This window comes from Trichomonas vaginalis, chromosome V, assembly GCF_026262505.1.
Source record: "Trichomonas vaginalis G3 chromosome V, whole genome shotgun sequence".
NCBI classification, from domain to species: Eukaryota; Parabasalia; order Trichomonadida; family Trichomonadidae; genus Trichomonas; species Trichomonas vaginalis.
This window is the reverse complement of record NC_067207.1, coordinates 21,169,493-21,186,320: the sequence shown is the minus strand read 5'-3', so window position 1 is coordinate 21,186,320 and position 16,828 is coordinate 21,169,493. Positions and strand designations below refer to the sequence as shown.

At 32.3% G+C, this 16,828-nt stretch overlaps 8 protein-coding genes across 8 annotated transcripts, besides 2 other annotated features; 5 read left to right on the top strand and 3 right to left on the bottom strand.

Moving 5' to 3' along the window:
• Nucleotides 1-720: 720 nt before the first annotated feature.
• On the top strand, nt 721-2,634 carry TVAGG3_0376550 (bifunctional inhibitor/lipid-transfer protein/seed storage 2s albumin superfamily protein family; the record flags this gene model as incomplete). Its single annotated transcript, XM_001328798.1, has 1 exon — nt 721-2,634. The coding sequence occupies one exon, from the start codon at nt 721-723 to the stop codon at nt 2,632-2,634; it is 1,914 nt and encodes a 637-aa protein (XP_001328833.1).
• Nucleotides 2,635-4,076: 1,442 nt separating this feature from the next.
• TVAGG3_0376540 (cellulose synthase operon protein C family) lies at nt 4,077-5,528 on the bottom strand (the record flags this gene model as incomplete). The annotated part of the gene is made up of 1 exon (XM_001328797.1): nt 4,101-5,528. The coding sequence occupies one exon, from the start codon at nt 5,526-5,528 to the stop codon at nt 4,101-4,103; it is 1,428 nt and encodes a 475-aa protein (XP_001328832.1).
• A 404-nt stretch (nt 5,529-5,932) lies between these two features.
• Nucleotides 5,933-6,502, bottom strand: TVAGG3_0376530 (uncharacterized protein; the record flags this gene model as incomplete). The annotated part of the gene is made up of 1 exon (XM_001328796.1): nt 5,933-6,502. The coding sequence occupies one exon, from the start codon at nt 6,500-6,502 to the stop codon at nt 5,933-5,935; it is 570 nt and encodes a 189-aa protein (XP_001328831.1).
• Nucleotides 6,503-7,469: 967 nt separating this feature from the next.
• Nucleotides 7,470-8,042, top strand: TVAGG3_0376510 (uncharacterized protein; the record flags this gene model as incomplete). Its single annotated transcript, XM_001328795.1, has 1 exon — nt 7,470-8,042. The coding sequence occupies one exon, from the start codon at nt 7,470-7,472 to the stop codon at nt 8,040-8,042; it is 573 nt and encodes a 190-aa protein (XP_001328830.1).
• A 503-nt stretch (nt 8,043-8,545) lies between these two features.
• On the top strand, nt 8,546-8,893 carry TVAGG3_0376520 (uncharacterized protein; the record flags this gene model as incomplete). Its single annotated transcript, XM_001328794.1, has 1 exon — nt 8,546-8,893. The coding sequence occupies one exon, from the start codon at nt 8,546-8,548 to the stop codon at nt 8,891-8,893; it is 348 nt and encodes a 115-aa protein (XP_001328829.1).
• Nucleotides 8,894-9,576: 683 nt separating this feature from the next.
• Nucleotides 9,577-9,613: a mobile genetic element.
• A 1,175-nt stretch (nt 9,614-10,788) lies between these two features.
• Nucleotides 10,789-10,826: a mobile genetic element.
• A 126-nt stretch (nt 10,827-10,952) lies between these two features.
• On the top strand, nt 10,953-13,088 carry TVAGG3_0376480 (uncharacterized protein; the record flags this gene model as incomplete). Its single annotated transcript, XM_001328793.1, has 1 exon — nt 10,953-13,088. The coding sequence occupies one exon, from the start codon at nt 10,953-10,955 to the stop codon at nt 13,086-13,088; it is 2,136 nt and encodes a 711-aa protein (XP_001328828.1).
• Nucleotides 13,089-13,698: 610 nt separating this feature from the next.
• TVAGG3_0376470 (Ankyrin repeat family) lies at nt 13,699-15,198 on the top strand (the record flags this gene model as incomplete). The annotated part of the gene is made up of 1 exon (XM_001328792.1): nt 13,699-15,198. One exon carries the CDS (start codon nt 13,699-13,701, stop codon nt 15,196-15,198), a length of 1,500 nt encoding a protein of 499 aa, XP_001328827.1.
• A 265-nt stretch (nt 15,199-15,463) lies between these two features.
• On the bottom strand, nt 15,464-16,041 carry TVAGG3_0376460 (uncharacterized protein; the record flags this gene model as incomplete). The annotated part of the gene is made up of 1 exon (XM_001328791.1): nt 15,547-16,011. The coding sequence occupies one exon, from the start codon at nt 16,009-16,011 to the stop codon at nt 15,547-15,549; it is 465 nt and encodes a 154-aa protein (XP_001328826.1).
• Nucleotides 16,042-16,828: the final 787 nt, after the last annotated feature.

The following is a 16,828-nucleotide window of genomic DNA, read 5'->3' as shown; positions in this document are numbered from 1 at the left end:
ATGTAATTTCTAAAAAGAATATTTTTGTTCTTGAATATTAAAGTCTATTGTAGTTTAAAAAGTTTTAAATATGTTGCTAAAATTTCAGGTTTATAGCTCATGTCTAGCATGACTTCTTCGTATGCGCAAAAAATCTGACACGTAAGGGTATCCTTAATGAATTAATTCAGGAATATGACAAGAATGCTAGTATAAAATAGTAAACATATTGTAAATTCGAAGTTTACTGTCCTTCGACCTTTTTCAATAGCGTTTCAATTGAATTGTTAACTTTTTTTTGAATGCTTTTTATCAAATACAATTGAAAGGATGCGGTGTTATTCCTTTGAAAACAAATTTTAATGACATTGTACTCCAACCTACCACAACAATATAGTCCTTGATGAATTTTTGTTAATAAACAAAGTAACTCGCGAATCAAACGATAATCCTTTGAAATGTATTTAATCTCCAATCACATATACTCCATCTATTAATTTAGAATTCATCGGAAAAAATGTTAAATCAAGTTTTTCCCGGTAGAACTTTTCAAATCTTACAATTGAATTCTTTTCAAATTCCTTTAACATTAGCCAAATTAATTTTTCACTACCTCATGATGTGTAAGCTAATTCATATATTAAAATTGTAAATTGGATCAAAAGCTTTTCTGAACCATATTCAATTTTTTTCATATGATGTAAAAATTGAAAGGGCATTCAAACCCAGTACAGGTTCATTATGTTTAGCTATCTAATCGTCTTCCTTAAAGCCGATTATACAGATAGTAACAGAGAAATAACACAATCCACACTAAATGGAAATCCATATAATGCGAATACTCAGCATTATCTTTTCCAATACGTCACCTTTAGTAACATTAATCATTATGGAAAATATATTATTAATTCAGCGAAGTATATGCTGAAAATGGAACATTGTTCAATGTACAATTGCCAAACATCAAGTGAAGGTGTTATTTATGCTAATAATGCTCAAAGAATTGAGTTATCAAATTTTTGCTTCAAAAATTGTGTTGCAACTGCAACTAATGGAGCAGTTCTCCACGTAATAACAAACCCATCCGAGATAACCAAAATCGATAACGTTGCAATTAGTGGAGTTAATAATGGATATTTTGGTATTGATGGACGAAGATGCGAGATCAGATTTTTAAACTCATCATATAGTTCACCATCCCTACAAATGCTAAACATTGTTAGCTTAAATGCAAATGTATTTGCAAATTGTTATTGCATTGACAGTACATCTTATTACTCCGGAGCTTTATACCTAGAGAACATGAATGGAAATATTCTAAGAGATGCTCTTTTCTACAAAAACAAAAATAATGCTTTGGTATTAAGAGGATGCTCAGCTTCTATTTCAAATTGTGGTTTCGCTTATAATGAAATGGACATTTCATTACAGTCATCATCTGTTACAGTCTATTCATCCTTATTTACAGATTTTACTTCAAATAACAAGTACAATGTCAATTTTGGTGATTCCTATTCAAAGACAAAAGGTGAAGGCATTCCGCAGATAGATTTTAATATTCATAACCCTCTTGGTGATTCCAATCGTCAATACAGATACCAACAAATACCATTAGATGGACCTCCATATGCTGAATATATTCCAACACCAATATATAGAACAATTATAGTCACACATTATGTAACAGCATATGAAACACCATTTTCTACTGCAGTTTCAACAGCATATGAGACACCATTTTCTACTGCAGTTTCAACAGCATATGAGACACCATATACAACAGCTCATTCAACAGCTGCTGAAACAGTTTTTGAAACTCCATTCTCAACAGCATCAACAACAGCATATGAGACACCATATACAACAGTTCATTCAACTGCTGCTGAAACTGCATTTGACACTCCAAGTTCAACCGCCTCAAGTACAGCATATGAGACACCATACACCACTGTATTTGAGACGCCTTATCAAACTGTCTATGAAACTCCATATACAACAGTTTATCAAACAGTTTTTGATACTCCATATTCAACTGCATTTTCAACAGTTTATCAAACTGCTTCTATGACACCATTTTCAACAGCTTATCAAACTGCATGTGAGACACCATTTACTTCAGCATTTGAAACAGCTCATCAAACAGTAGCTGAGACACCTTTTTCAACAGCTTATAATACTGCCAAAGAAACACCAGGAAATACTCCAAACATCACACCAGAACTCTCTGCTAAAGAAACACCAATGAATACCCCATATATAACTATGGCCATAACCCCTAATGATACACCTTATATAACTCCAAGCATTACAAATATAAAAACTCCTCATGAGACAGCAGCATACACACCAGATGAAACATTTTTTCGAACTCCTTATCTTACAGTGCTTTCAACTGTACACATGACAGCTCACGAAACACCCGTAATTACGTTTGCGCAAACTCCTGAAATAACCCCTGTGGGTACTGTTAATGAAACACCATTTATCACGGCTAATGAAACACCTGAATATACACCAGTTCTCACTCCATTAGAAACTCCAAGTAAAACACGTAATCCAAATTGCGTATTGGATGAGGAGAAAATAGAACACAGAAAGCGATATAAAAGAATCAAAGTTATTTTTGCCTTTGGTCAAGGCATAAATAACATCTAAACATCGAACTGGATATCATTCTTTTATCACCTCTGTTCGTCTTAGTAAACATTTTACATTTTTAAAACGCTATGATTTAATATTGCATCAAGAAGTAATCTTAAGAACTAAGGATGCAGACTTGGCAATTCTGAGGTCATTTTGGCAATTCTTAAAAAATTTCCGGCGAAATTGGCGTCCGAAGGGCGCCAATTTCGCCCAATAAGATACATATATCATAGTTATTAGTATTTGGTTTTAGGACCTATTTTTTTCTCCTTTTTCTTCATTTTATTTTTAATTATATTGTATTTTAATTTCTATGTGAAAAATAAATCACACTCCGTTCATTTTGATGAGAGTCCTCTGCTATATTTTGTGAGCAGTTAAAAAAAATATTTTAAAAAATTATTCGAAATATAATAACAGAAATGCATTATCTTATTGAGAATTGAATATCAGTTCAACAAATGTATCATATTCACAAAAGAACTCCGCAAAACAGTTCAAATGATTAATATTATTCCATAATAATCTAAAATTTACATAATAATTCATGTAAGAAGGCCATCTCAGATGTAAGAAAGAATTTAGTCTTAAATTCATGTTGATTAAACGAAACAATAAGCATAAATATATTGCATTTTTAATAAATGAGTCTGATTTGATTTTACGTGTAGTTAAATATGTTTCAGTGTCATTGTTTCAGCTTTCTTGAAGCTTATGGCAATTGGGCAATTCTCAATAACGTACAATTGCCAAGAAAGTTTAAGGTTTGGCAATTCACTCAAATCACTGCGAAAAAAATAACGTACAATTGCCAAAACCAAAATTGCCTTGGCAATTGTACGTTATTTTAAAAAGAGTTTACATTGAGTATCTCTAGTTTCGCTATAACCTAATACACAACATCACAAAAAACATAAATCCTTCGGCAAAAATATCAAATGATTCAATTTCAAATATCAAATTTCTAAAAATCATCAATAATGCCATCATTTTATTTCAAAAATATATAGAAACTAAAATATAGCATTCTTTTGCTTCTTTCAGACTTAAATAATGCAAAATTTACTATTTTTTTTCAAAACTTCGCTCATCCAAGAATTGCCAAGCTTGGCAATTCCTGATGAACAAAATTTGCGCTTTTGGCAGTTCCGACATCCTTATAAGAACATAAAGTATTCAAAAGATAATTGCAAATGTATATGTCAAAAAATTAGTTTTCCTGTTTCGAATAACCAGATATTAATACAAATGAATCTGAGAATATTGACATATAGCATTATCAATATTAAAAACAAGAATAATCATATACAATTCTATAATCCATCAAGGTAAAATTTATTAATGAAATTAATTAAAGCATTTTTAACAAAAGAAAAAGAAATCCAGTTAATTTGCTCAAAAGGGAACATATTCACCCATTTATGAAACTTTTTCAAAAAAAAAGGATAATTTTTTTTGGATTCATAATAAAAAATTATTTATTCTATTGAGAAAGATCCACGACTATCACCACTGCATATTACTAATTCAACTCCAGTCATATCAACAGTTGTAGATCTGAGATCTTGTACTTTCTTGAGAGCATTGGCCGAAACATCTCCATCACTAACATTTGCGAGGACAAGCCACGAATGTATGCAGTCAGGATCAAGATCAATTGCGAATTTGGCTCTTTCAATTGCCATTTCTGGTTTTCCACGCTTGTGAAGGACAAGAGCAAGTGTAGAGTGGTATTCAGCGCAAGATCCATCAATATCAATTGCATACATGAGATGTCTTTCCGCTTCTTTCAGATCATTTGAGTAAATGCAGAGCTGAGAATAGGCGTAGAAGAATTCTGCCGACTGTTGGTCGAACTCTGACCATAATGTAAAACATTCTGATGCATAGGCTATGTTATTAAGCATCAATGATGTTTTGACAGTTGCATAAAGTGCTTCTGGGTCCTGGCGCCAGTATTTTCGGAGTCTAGTAAAGTATTTCTCGATCTTTTGCTTGTTTCCGGACTCAGCGGCTACAAGACAAGCTTCGATTACGATTTCTTTTGACCAATAGCCTGCTTCTAACGGAGAACGATCAGCGAGGTCAAGAGCTGCCTTAAAATCACAGTTAGACCTCAGTAACTTCATAACTAAAAGAACAGTGTAAGGAAGAGCCGGATTTGATTCCAAAGCTTTAATAGCGTATTCGCAGGCTTTCTCCTTGTTGTGGAGCTTGAGACATAAGACTGCAGCGTTGTATAAGAGCTGTGGGTTCTTAGGTTCCTTTGAAAGCGCGTTATTTATTATTGTCAAAGCTTCTTGAGCTTTTTCTGGTATTTGAGAGTTGGAAATGTTTTGCATGATGAGGACAGCTTTCAGTGATGCTGCTCCTGCTGGATACTTCTGTTCTATTCTTGGTAAATATTTGTCAACTGAGTGGTAAAAGTTTTTATCTTTTGCAAGGCAGATGCATGCCGATAAAAGAACACCATCTGAAATTTCAGACTCATAAACGTTAAGTAATAAATGAACTGCGTTGTGGTTATGAAGTAAAATATAATCTGGAATAACTAAATTTGGACAAATAAGCGACTGAACAATCGAATCGATGATTGAAGATATCATATCTATCTGGCGTAATTGTACTGAAGCGTACGATAAAATTGCAACCAACTGATTTTGAAGATTTTCATCGGTAAATTGCTTTGGATTCTGTTCAAAACATGTTGAAATAACATATGCAACAAATAAAAGTTCTTCAATCCATGATTGTGGATCATATGGAATTGTACCTTTTTCTGGAGGAGCCCAAGCAGCACGAGATTTAGTGAGTAGCTGCTTTGCATAAGAAATAAGAGATTTGGCCGTGTTAACATCGCGAACTTTATCTTTAATAAGCTTTCGACCTTGATTTATTGCTTCCATGAAAAAAAATTTTTTCCTTGTTGATCGATTCTACCCATATTCAAATACTTTTATGGATATATAATTGTTAATAAAAATAGATGAGCACTATATGTTGTAATTTTTAAAGCCAGATAGAAAGTTTTTCATATTCAATTCCTTCTGATTAAGAGTTAGTTGATCCATTTCCCATAAGAAATCTCCTCATACATTTAAAGAAAAGATTTGTCCATGACATACATAGAATTGCATTAAAATGAGATGATTGCAATTGAGATTAGGAACTAATAGGTAATTCTTATTCCAATGTTATTGCATTTATTTAAAATTCTATAAACCCATTGTATAAACCTAGATTTACTTATAAATTCTTTACTCAAATCAATAAACAAAACGATAACATAAAAAATCATTTTGCACATGTTTTATGCCTGAAATTGCGCAACCATTCCTCGAATTTCGTTTCCATTACGTTGAAGAATAGCAACCCGAATGGTGCGACGTGTATTTAATGCACTACGAATTTCATCTCGAACATTCCGTAATAAATCACGAAAATCTTCTAACATCTTCATACCATTGAAGCTACTTTGAATCTCATTAATATTTTCGAGAAAAATAACTGATAGGAAAAGTATTTCTTGAAGTTCATCATTTTGAATTATTTTTTGATATTCATATAACTCTTTTGCAATTGTATATATTTCTCTTTCCTGCTCTTGTTGAAATTGATCTAGAGCATTTCTTAAAAGTATTTCTTGGTTAACTTGATAATAGCGTTGTTCATTCTGATATGATACATATTGTCGAACTGGATAATCAGACCTTCTAACAGCAGTATCTGACGAACTACTAGTACTATAAGAACTATCGTCCTCGCCAGAGACTCTATTATGCTTCTTCCTCCAACATTGGTACAGCTTCCATGCGAGGAAAACACATCCAACTACCAAGCCAGTTACAAGAAGTGAAGCTAATATTATCCATAAAAACATTTTTTATCAAATGTTACACTTCAAATAATTTCTGAAAAATATAGTCGTTAAAATCAGTTTGGAATGATATAAATACAGATCAAATTAACAACATCGACAAGTTATTTTTTTGGTAAAATTTATAGCAAAATCAATAATATGTATACGACTCAGATTTCACAAGTGGCAATTTCTCTCGTATTTAAGCTATAAGAACCATTCCTCAAATTATATATCTTCAGAAAAATTGCATGATATAGTTATTTTATTCAAATTTCCCTTAAAATACAAAAAATTACATTTTTTTTCTTTATTTTCATCATTGTATGAGCAAGTATAGATCAACATATAGAAGCGATCACTTTTATTACCATTATATGATAATTTAGATGTAATTTTAGTCTTTTCAAAATTTATAAAGTCATCTCATTAATAATAATCCTTAAATATATATTTTTATACTTGAGGTTAAATGAGTGTATAAATTAATGCATTTTGTGTCATTATTTCAGCAAGAATAATTTGATAAAGCTTGATCAACGGCAATATCTTAAAAATTATCATAAGGCTATCACTAATAGTATCTGTGATCAAGAATGTAATGTAACTAGTAATTCTTGAAATTCTATTTTTTAGAGGTAACTTGTTTATACTAAGTCAATAAAGAAAATCAGAAGAAATCAAGAAAATATTCTCACAATCTTAGTTAGGTACAAGTAATTCAATATTGGATTTTATATTGGGTCAGCAATAGTATTTATTCCTTTTATTACACATGAGAGAATGAGAGTATTGGTGAGTTATTATTTGTGGGTATATACTTGTTTGTAACCATATTATTTGTGGGTGTATTTTTATCGGATCCGATGGTGTCAAACCGTTTCCAAGTTGTCATGAATTGATTTAAAAATACAAACACATTAGTTTCATGTCCAAAAATCCGAATTTTGACACGTCAAATTTTGTAAATCTCTCAATTGCTTTCAAAATGTTTTTGTTGATTGGTTTTGTTCATTGCAGATTTAAGGACGACCTTACGTTAAACTTGAGTCATGGACAAGTAGTAACTCAGTCGTTCGTCCCAGCTCACAAAAATTCCATAAAAAGCTTTTCTTTTAATTATTCAGATGGTATTTATTATCATACTGCAATAAAGATCGAAGGAACTTCATTAGAAGGTAGCATAACATATATGACTACAAATAATTTAGAAAAAACAATTAAATTTAAAGATCACAAAACATATATTGGAGAAAATCATAAAATAACATCATTAACCATCAATACTTCAAATAATATGCAAAGGCCAATTAGTATTACAGTTGTTGCATTTATTTCCAATTCTGATAATATGGAAACAATATTTTCAACGCATTCAAATGATATGTATCCATTAAGAAATACAAAAACCAAAGATGGCATCATCAACTATGTAAATTTCGATACATCAAACATGAAAATCAAATTCCGTCCAAAATATCAGCCTTTCGGATCAGTTTCATATATAACTAAAGATTCCAAGTCAATCAATACTGAACTTTCAAATAATACAGAGATTTAAAATTTAATTGCATTTGCTTTGACAATTGAAGGAAAACAACGATTTGATTTAACTGTCATCTCAGGAGATAAACCAACTTTTAGAGCACCAAGAATATTCATTAATAAAAATTCCTCATTTTCAAATAAAAGGTTATTATTAATGGATGAAGTCGATATAATCTTCCCAACCGTTGCTATTTTCTTTTATGGTGGTATTGCTATTTTGCCAGCGATTATTTGTATGGGTTGCTGTTATCCTAATAGACTCTACAGAATGGGATTTCGATGGGCATGTATCTATAATCGTTGCTCAAACTATTATCCATTGTTCAAAATATTCTATTCAAGTCGCCGTAACTATCTCTGCTATTTTGGAGATTGTTGTGGATTCTGTACTCATGGATCATGCCCAAAGATAGATGTTGCTGTGAAATGGAAAATTGCCCTGATGCAATTCCATTTTTCCCCTGTGGACAATGCAGTATTTGCCTTCAAGCATTATTCTTGGCGAATATCCTTTTCATGGCCGCCATGATGTTACCTACATCTTTAATAGTATTATTTAATATATTATGTGCATGCGATTCGCTGGAACGCAACTTTGAGAAAGATTATAAAGCTAATAGATTTACACCAGAACTCAATCAAAATCTAATTGATCAAACAAATGGAGATAAAAAGGATCCTGAAAAACCCAGTGTTGCTTATGATGATAACGATGATCCATTGCATATAAATCAAACACAAAAACCACAATTTGTTGACCCTACTCCTAATCCAAATCTGATGTATTATCCTCCACCAGAGATGCCATCAAATAACAAACCAGATGAGGATAACCCTTATAATCAAGATAACCCATACTCATAAATACCTAGCTATATATTTTTTTTTCAATCTTCATAGTCAAAACTTCAAGTTTTATTTGAATTATATTGAGTGAATACTATTCATTGCACATATGGAGCAATATATCTTGCATGATGTAACACATATGTTAATTCTTGATTATGTGCTGCGATATTCAAAGGAATAGAATTATTTTCGCCAGAAATCAATAAATAATATGCTGACAACATTGATAATCATGCGGTATTGATTGTTGTCTATTACAAATTTTAATTTACCTAAAAATTCTTAAATTTTTACAAATTTCTCTGCAATTTGTGAATGAAAGTAAGAAAGTTCAAATGATAATGATACTCCATTACCAGAAGATAGCGTAGAATTAAATTTTGAAGGAATTACCAAGTTTATTTTCAAATTTTGAAGATTTTGAAATTATATGTCAATTTTCAAGGGATCGAAATCAAAACACATTTAGAACCGGGAATAAAAATTGAAAATCAGAGTTCATGCAATTTTCTGAAAAATTGAATTGAGAAAACGTTAACGTAAGTCTGTGATGTAAAATTCGCTATCAAAGCCTAAATTTTCATCATATTTGCATAGACATTAGAATAGCGTCTGTAATTCACTCGTAGTTAAAAAAAATTTAGTTTCCGGTCACAAATCTGACAAGATAAATTTCAGAAAAATTTGATGTCATATTGTAATAAACAGAAATTCATCAAAAGTGACGGCTCTCAATTTTTTGACATTTGTAAATTCGAAATTGAATGAGAAAAATGAAATAATACTAAGCATAATACAATATTCTAGATTTAATTATAATTAGGAAAAGTTAGTTTTGAGAGTACTTTTCATAGGCATATAGAATGAAATCTTCTGAAAAATAATATCACATAAACTCATATTATTTTCTAATATATAACTATTTTATATAAAAATCAAATTCAATGATCTTAAAAGCGAATGATAAACCTCAAAAATTACGAATATAATGAGTGGGAATATAATGCTTATCTATCATAAAACCATATGAAATATCAATTTTTGCTTTACGCCTAATTTTTGACGACAATTAGCAAAAAATGTTAAATGTTAACACTCAGTCCATTTGAATATGAAAAATAAAATTGACTTTGATTAAATGTTTTTATTTATCATGCAATTCTTCTTGACACCAAAGAGTTGAATAAAAGTTCAAAAAATAAGATAGCTTAAAAAATAATATACGGTAGTGTTTACTAATAGATGAATAGTATATAAATTCTATTAAAATGGATTTGATCCAAAAAAATATATAAAATTTGATCATAAATAAAATCGTTTTTAATTACTTCTTCATTTAAATTATAACAATTATTTTTGGTTTTATATTTTTTTGGATCAAATCCATTTTAATAGAATTTATATACTATTCATCTATTAGTAAACACTACCGTATATTATTTTTTAAGCTATCTTATTTTTTGAACTTTTATTCAACTCTTTGGTGTCAAGAAGAATTGCATGATAAATAAAAACATTTAATCAAAGTCAATTTTATTTTTCATATTCAAATGGACTGAGTGTTAACATTTAACATTTTTTGCTAATTGTCGTCAAAAATTAGGCGTAAAGCAAAAATTGATATTTCATATGGTTTTATGATAGATAAGCATTATATTCCCACTCATTATATTCGTAAATTTGAGGTTTATCATTCGCTTTTAAGATCATTGAATTTGATTTTTATATAAAATAGTTATATATTAGAAAATAATATGAGTTTATGTGATATTATTTTTCAGAAATTTTGTGTTCTTCTTCAAAATTTTATTTTTTTATTAAAAAGAATCTTTACAAAATATACATTTACTTTAATTAATATTTAAAAACGTGCTCTATCAAAAGTTCCAAAAATTCAATATTTTAGCTTTTCTGAGGTGTCACTTTTGATGAATTTCTGTTTACGACAATATAATTTCATTATCACGCAATAGAATATTTTCCAAATTTTAAATCCTCAGTTCTTTGATTTCCTTTTTGAATTCGTTCAGAAAATTCAGCACTTTTTATGCGAAATTTAAATTTATAATCTAAAATGTCTGGATTACCTCCTCCACCAATGGGCGGCCTTCCTCCACCACCAGCAATGGGAGGTTTGCCTCCACCTCCTTCAAGTGGATTTGGTGGTTTACAGCCACCCCCAGGATCTGGAATGGGCGGATTACCACCTCCTCCTTTAGGAACAGGTTTTGGATCCGGCCGTGGTTTACCACCACCACCAGGCTCTGGATCTGGTTTACCACCACCTCCTGGCGCTGGATTACCACCTCCTCCATCAGCAGGAAGCGGATTACCTCCTCCACCTTCTGGTGGTCTTCCTCCACCACCAGCATTCGGTTCTAACCGTGGTTTACCACCTCCACCAGGTGCAACATCAGGATTACCTCCACCTCCAGGAAATTCCGGATTACCACCTCCACCAATGAGCACCGGACTTGGCTCAGGATGCGGATTACCACCAGCTCCACTTGGTACAGGCCTTCCACCATCAGGAAGTGGCTTACCACCACCACCAGGCGCCGGATTACCTCCTCCACCAGCTGGATCATTTAATTCAAGACCGATTGCTGCACCAATATCTACAGGTCTTCCACCACCGCCAAGCTCCGGCCTTCCTCCACCTCTAATGAGCAATAGCTTAGCATCAAGTGCAAATCAACCAGCTCCAATCGGAACATCACTTCCTACAGGCCCAAGTGGTTTACCACCACCTCCACCAGGCAATATGATGCCTCCTCCACCAGCATCTAACTTCCAAAGTGGAAGAATGGCGATGACACCTCCACCAAACATGATGCCACCACCACTAGCATCAAGCTTCAATACAGGAATGGGAATGGCCCCTCCACCACCTTCAATGGCATTCCAGAGCACTATGATTCCACAGAATCAGACAATGGCCTTCCAAAGCCAGATGATGACAAGCCAGGCACCACCTCCACCTGTTACAATGTCAATGGGATTCGGAGGAGGCTCACAATTTAACAATGCAAACTTCAAAGACGATGCTCCTGAATCTTCTCTTCTCAAGACATGCAAAGTTTGCTCAAAGCCTTGCAAAAACAAGTATCTTTACGCTTTCGGAAATTGCTACTGCCCAACTTGCCTCAAATGCTACAAATGCCAAAAAGTTTTACAACCACCTGAATGCGTCATGTACAAAGAGCAACCAATATGCCTCGGATGCGCAAAAATCAATGGTAAGCTCAACAGATGCCCAATTTGCACAGATTTCCTCGACGATCCAGATGATATTATTAATCTTAGAGATCTCAACCTTACAATCCACAAAGATTGCTTAAGATGCTACGAATGCGGCACAAAGTTAAGCGAAAGCAACTACCACGTCGTTATGAACCAATTTTGCTGTGAAAGTTGCAAACACATCGCAGCTCACAGATCCTGCAAGAAATGCGACAACCCAATTCTCGGAAGATACGTTTTCGACAGAACCCACTACTTCCACGTCAAATGCTTCACTTGCTACGAATGCGATAAGCAATTGAACGGAAAGAACTTCGTTGTACACCATAACAGGTACTACTGCCCAGAACAAGGCATCAGATACCTCAAATCTTGCTCATACTGCAAAGGCGAAATCAGTTTAACCGAAGTTAATAAAATCAGGTGGCAAAACAAGTTCTACCACAAACGTTGCTTCTGCTGCCGTATTTGCGGTCGTCAACTACAGCCTGGTGAAGCAATCTGCGCTCACAACAGGCCTCATTGCAAGAGATGCTACGATCAGCGCGTGAAAGAAGGAGATGTCACAGAATCAGGTCGTACTCCATCTAACCATAACCACCGCCATAAGCCAGAAGTTTCTGCACAGCAAAGAGAGAGATTCCGCAAGAAATTCGATGACGATACATTTTACATGCCAAGATACGCCAACCAAGTTGAAGAAGTTGATGCAGAATTATTTGATAGTGAAGAAGAACACCGCAGCTCCAAGAAACACAAGCATTCATCAGATTCTGGAGAAAAGAAGAGCTCTCACAAGTCTCATGGAAGTAGAAGAGGCCACGAGAGCCACAGAGGACACAAGAAAGAGTCAAGTAGCGAAGATGATGATAGCAGTGAAAAGAAGGAAGAAAGTAGCAGCAGCCAAGAGGAAAGTAGTAGCTCTGGCGGACATAAGAAGAGAAGTCATAGATCTCATAGGCATTAAATTTAATTTAGGTTTTTTTATTAATTAATTTTTTATTTGTTTCATATCATACTACAGCGGGCCTTCAAACCCGTTATTTTGGAACAAACTCGATAGCCCCTGCATATACATCATTTATTAAAACTTCGCTTCTTTTTCTAGTCTTTGACACATTTTTCGCGCAACTGTGCAATTACTATTCATTCATCTATTTAGTGGAATACAGTTTCTCTAAGTTAAAACAACTATTTTTGTGTTCTCGGAATTTTGAAATAAGATTTTGATTTCAGATATAAGTTCTCTGCTTGTCTTTTTGCTTTACATGGCAAGTGATAGATAGATATGGACAAATAATATGCATTAAATATCATAACATATCAATGGGTTGTATCTCATATGCTTGTTGTTCATGGTAAATTTACAATTGTAAATAGAGTTTCAAAAAAAGGGGAGAATCCTTGACTCCAATTTGAATATAGACTCAGTATCATAGGATCAATCTAATGACTCTTTAGATTTCATTTTATACTATCAAATAATAAAGCACATCAAAAGTGCATTCAATAGTTAAGCATCTGACCAAAATTTTTTATTGAAATTATCGTTCTGAATTTTTAAATTGACATTTTTTATGATTGATCATTTTCAAGACTTAATCATATTTCAGAAGGGTTTAACATTAATAAATGAAGATGACTACCAAGAAACACTTGATTTAATCCTTAAATCAGATTATCTTAACTCTGCAAATCAGATTTCATTTTTAACTCACGAAATATTTCAAGCTTATACAGTCAGACCACAAAATCTCGGTTTCCTAACAAGATTAGTTAAAGATATCATCAATTCAGATGAATCAAAAAGAAATTTGACGCCATTCAAAGCAATATTCATTGAACAAACACTATCAGGTGTAGACGATAACAATAAATCAGGTCTATGCGCTGCATATCACTTCATGTATCGCCTATTGGAAGAAAATACACTTACTTTAGATGAACTTTTACCAATTTTTGATGCAATTTTGCAGAAACCAAAAGAAAAAGTAAATACGATTGCAATCATTAAGATATTTTTCGGAAGTGTCATTGCAAAATTACATCCAACATTATATACTAGAATTTTCTCGGATGAATTTACAAAAAGTTTTTCATATTTTAACGAATTTATAAATAATATAAATGAAATCAAAGATCAATTAGTACATTATGGTCATCCACTTGATTCAATCCAGCATGCCATTGCAACAGACGATGTAGACAAATTAAATCAATTTTCATTAGCTCCAAACTTTAATATTAACATGAAATTAATTAACAAAATGGTATTAATGGAGCCTTATCCTGTACTACAAGGTGATCCGACTTTAATTTTATATGCAGCATATTGTAATTCTATTAATTGTTTTAAATGGCTTTTTTTGAATGGTGCAAACTTGAATGCGAAAGATAAATGGGGCCAAGATGCTGCTTATTTCGCAATTTCTGGTGGCGCTTTGGAAATATTACGTATTCTTGAACAACAAGGGTTTGATGTATATAATTTGGAACCTTGCATTGAGCATAGACAATATCATATTTTTGATTGGATAATTGAACAAAACTTAGATGAAAAAGGTAGATATCCACATGATTTAATCAACAATGCTTATATTTTTAGTGCAAGATATAACAATGCATATACACTTTGTGAATGCTTAAAATATGGTGCTGATCCAATGGCAAATCTTCAGCTTTGGGGAGCTCTTCATCAGTCAATTTTATATTCTGATTTACAGATGGCAATTTTGCTTGCACAATGCAGTGAAATTGATGTCAATTGGAAAGATGCAAATGGATGCTCAGCACTTCTTTTTGCAACAACAAACCATTGTTATAAAGTTGTTCAGGCTCTTATTGAAAACCCAAGAGTTGATATTAATACTTCTGATCATAACCAATGGACTTGTTTGCACCGTTTAGTTTCTGACAGAGAAACAGAGATGATAAAATTAATTTGCTCATTAAAGGGATTTGATGGTAACGCTAAAGATATTAACGGAAGATCTGCATATGACTTGGCAGTAGCAATGAAGTACCAGGAAGCAATGGATATCATTGCAAAATCTCCGGGATACAATCCTTCAAATTAGTTTTCATATTAATTTAAAAACTTGAAATTTTTATATTGGTTTTTATATAAACTTACCACATTTTGATATCATATATAGAGGACGAGATTTATATAAAAAATTTCAAATTTATGTTTTAAAATCAACCTTATTGTTAATCATTATATAAGTTATTCAGATAAAGAATGCTTTATCAGTAGAAAGAAGCTTACTCAAAAAAGATATTTTAGTTTTGAAAATATCATTACAAAATTATCGTAATACTTCGTTAACTATTTATATTTTGAATGGGATGTAAATATATAGTAATTTTATTTGCTTTTTTCTTTATTGTTTATAATAATATAAATTTATTTGCCGTTAATTAATTTAAGCATATTTGCTCTTTTCTTCCTCGGTTAGTTCATTCCACTTCTTGCCAAAAACCTTCATTCTTTCGGTTGGAGCCATATCTTTGAATTCTTCTAAAGCACTTTGCTCTTTGACAAAGCGATTGTATCTATTTTGTGTATGATTATGCTTTACAGGAGTATGAGTTACATTTTTGAATGGTCCTGCTACTTTCAACCTGTATCTTGGTAAAGATGTTAAATCTGGGCCAAACGTTAAATTCATTTTTTCTAAGTCATTGTTGCCAAATTGAAGTTTCTTCTCGTCAACATCAAGGATCCATTTTAAGAGTGTGAATTGCTTTTTGACTTCTTCATTTAATTGGCCAAGTTTAATGTTTGGATCACTAACTGAATATTTAGCAATAGCTTTATCACGCAATTCGGAATATAAAGCCTTTTCTCTATCGTCCAACTGCTCTATGAATGCTTCTGGAGAAGACATCAAAGATGTTTTTTTATCATCTCCGACCAAACGGTCTGTATCGTCATATTGGGTTGTGATTTAGATAATGATTTGACATGAAATACTGATTTGTTTTTTCCTGCTTTTCGCCCCTTTTGATCGATATGATTCATGAGTGCTCTCACAGATCTAAATAAAGCAATGTTTTATTAGGAGATTCGATAAAAGTATGATGATAATTTTCGAGGAAAAAAAAAAACTCATAAATCATTGATTTGTTGGCATCAATCATCAACAAAATCAGCCCAAAAAATAGTTGAATAATAGTCTGGGCTCTTGTTGTACTATTACAACGTGTAATGCTGCTGTAACATATTTACCAATAGTTATATTTTCGAATGCATTGCAAATGCTTCTTTCAAGATATTTTTTCAATTTTATCCTTTTTTAAATCATCTTTTACTGACATTGTCAATCCTAGAACAAATGTGTGAAAAGAGAATAGAATCAGATTGAAATATCATCCAAGTTTTTGGTTTGGTATAGATTGAATCTCTTGGATGTAGTTGAATTAGCAGAAAATTAATTGAATCATGTTTTGAAGCACTATATTACTGATTTATGTTTCAAACCTCAAAAAACTGCTTTAAAAAAAGAAAAAATTCAATGAATTAAAGGGTATGAAATGTTTCGGTGATATGAAACGTGCACTCTAGATATCAATCTTGGGAAGGAACATTGGCTCATTAGAGTTCTCGTCTATCTGCTTAATTTATCCAAAATATATGACAAATAAATTAAAAACAAATGAGTTTAAGCTCTTATCGCATGATCAGTGACTACTGTCGAACAAATG